This window comes from Henckelia pumila, chromosome 3, assembly GCF_033568475.1.
Source record: "Henckelia pumila isolate YLH828 chromosome 3, ASM3356847v2, whole genome shotgun sequence".
NCBI classification, from domain to species: Eukaryota; Viridiplantae; Streptophyta; class Magnoliopsida; order Lamiales; family Gesneriaceae; genus Henckelia; species Henckelia pumila.
Window position 1 is genome coordinate 32,482,138 of NC_133122.1, and position 2,333 is coordinate 32,484,470.

At 37.9% G+C, this 2,333-nt stretch overlaps 1 protein-coding gene across 1 annotated transcript; it reads right to left on the minus strand.

Annotated features, from left to right (window-relative positions):
• Positions 1 to 334: 334 nt before the first annotated feature.
• LOC140890901 (uncharacterized) lies at positions 335 to 1,725 on the minus strand. The gene is made up of 2 exons (XM_073299053.1): positions 873 to 1,725; positions 335 to 576 (listed from the first exon to the last, which is right to left on the minus strand). Exon 1 carries the CDS (start codon positions 1,671 to 1,673, stop codon positions 873 to 875), a length of 801 nt encoding a protein of 266 aa, XP_073155154.1. The 5' UTR covers positions 1,674 to 1,725; the 3' UTR covers positions 335 to 576.
• Positions 1,726 to 2,333: the final 608 nt, after the last annotated feature.

Sequence of the window (2,333 nt, forward strand, 5' to 3'; positions counted from 1 at the left end):
CTATTATGTCATATTTGTGTTGTGTTTTCTATTTTCATCATGTTGTACCATTTTTTTTTTTTTTTGGCTGAAACTAGTATGACGTATTAGAAACTCCATCTTGAACATTTGGAGATGCAAAGACAACGTGTATCAGAAGACTGTTAAACTAAATTAAAACACTAGGTACTTCCATTAAAATAATCAGCTACATTAAATTTATTTAAGAATATTGTCCTTCCACATGCAACACGTACGTCATTTTTTTTAGCTAGTAAAACATTTGAAACAAACTTTTTTATATCATACTAAAAAATTTTTGTAGCACAAATCAATATAACATTAGGAAACTAAGTACACGAAATAAAATCACGCATACATTTATATTGCATTCTTGGACTAACAATATATATGATAAATACATCTTTAGGAAATAATGAGTTTACGGAATGAAATAATATTGGTGTTGTACATTAGTGGCAAACGACTAATTATTAAAACACAAAATGAATAATGGAGGAAAATGAAACTGTCAACTGGACATCATGCTCTGATCATGGCTATTAATCGACTTCATTCTTCAATTTGCACAAAAACCTGCATTATCAGAAAGTGAAATATTGTATATTTTATGAGCATTAATTTTATTCATAATCAAAATAATGTAGTACTTAATTAGTGTGACCTAGATAAGGTTTTGGTCCTCTAATTAGTTACAATTTGGTATGATTGGAATACATTGATTTTATAATATTTAATTTAATTTGATTTTTGCCCCAACACTGGATGCTAGACGCCAACAAAAATGAGACTAAATTAAATCTTATGTTACTAAAGATATAAATTTAGCTTATAAAAGATGATCAAATATATAAAATGGTAGTTGAACGTACTTAGACAGCACAAGTGTAGCCAGGAGGAGGTGTCTTGCCGCAGTAGACGAGCAGCTGAAGCGCCACGGGAACGTATATTTTAAGATCGAGGGCTTTAATCTTAAGGGTTGTGCACAAGCATGCTGCAGCTTCGGCATCCAGGAGCCCTGATATTATCGGGCAGCACTTGTTCACAGCAGGATCTCCCAACACAATGGAAGCTGCTCCGCCAAGAACACTCGCACACGCACCAAGTTTCAGTGTGTTCACCGGGCAACTCGCCTTCTTATGCGCTGGCGGCGCGCATGGCTTACCTTTCTTTGGCGTGGTGGTCACTGGCGGAAGAGGAACGATTCCGACTATGGGAGTCACGACTCCGATAACGGGAGTGACGATGCCGGTGACGGGAGGGACGACGCCGGTCACGGGCGGCACGGGTAGTTTAGGTCCGATAACGGGAGTGACGATTCCGGTCACCGGAGGGACAATGCCGGTAACCGGAGGGAGGACGCCGGTCACGGGTGGCACGGGTAGTTTAGGTCCGATAACGGGAGTGACGATTCCGGTCACCGGAGGGACAATGCCGGTAACCGGAGGGAGGACGCCGGTCACGGGTGGCACGGGTAGTTTAGGTCCGATAACGGGAGTGATGATTCCGATCACGGGAGGGACAATGCCGGTCACGGGAGGGACGGGGAGTACGGGGACGACGGGAGGCTTGGAACAAGAGCCACACTCGGGTTCAATGGCTCGAGTGGCTGTGGAAATGGAGAGAATATTGGAAAGGAGGAAAAAAGCTAAAATCTTGAATGAGTGTCCCATCTTGAAATGAAGTTAAAAAAAAAATAAAAGATGGGATTGGCACAAAGGAATGAACGAGAAGTGCATGTGTTATATAGAATGAGCGAGTGTCCAAGTGATGCAATAATACAAAAAACCCTAGAGCCAAACCCATGTGAATATGAAGCAGCTGACAAAATATGCTAGTTGTCACCTACCATGCAAATACAATTAATATATAATTTCATTTATTGTTTTTAATATTCAACTTATATTAACTTTTTTATTATTTCATCCATTTATTGTTTTTAATAATATTCACCTTAGTGCAATATATTTGCCTCGAATCTCAGTTATCTCTTGCTAGAGGATACAGTGCAAAAATTTTTGTACAGCAATTATTGGCGGGCCCATGAGTACTTTCTCCTTATTTATTTATTTATTTATAACTTGCTATGCATATATAAACAATAATATTGCCTCTGGCAAACTCTGTGAACACTCGGTCAATAAAGTGAAAGAATGTTGGATATAATATATTATGTATGTTGCCTAAATTTGTTATGTGGTATTGAACTTTTATTCATAAATGATACATCGGAGTTCTCATCTAGCATGCAATAGATGTAATATTTATATATATATATTAAAATTTTGAGTATTCAATGTATTCTTTCAGTAAAAATTGTCTAATTCATTTAA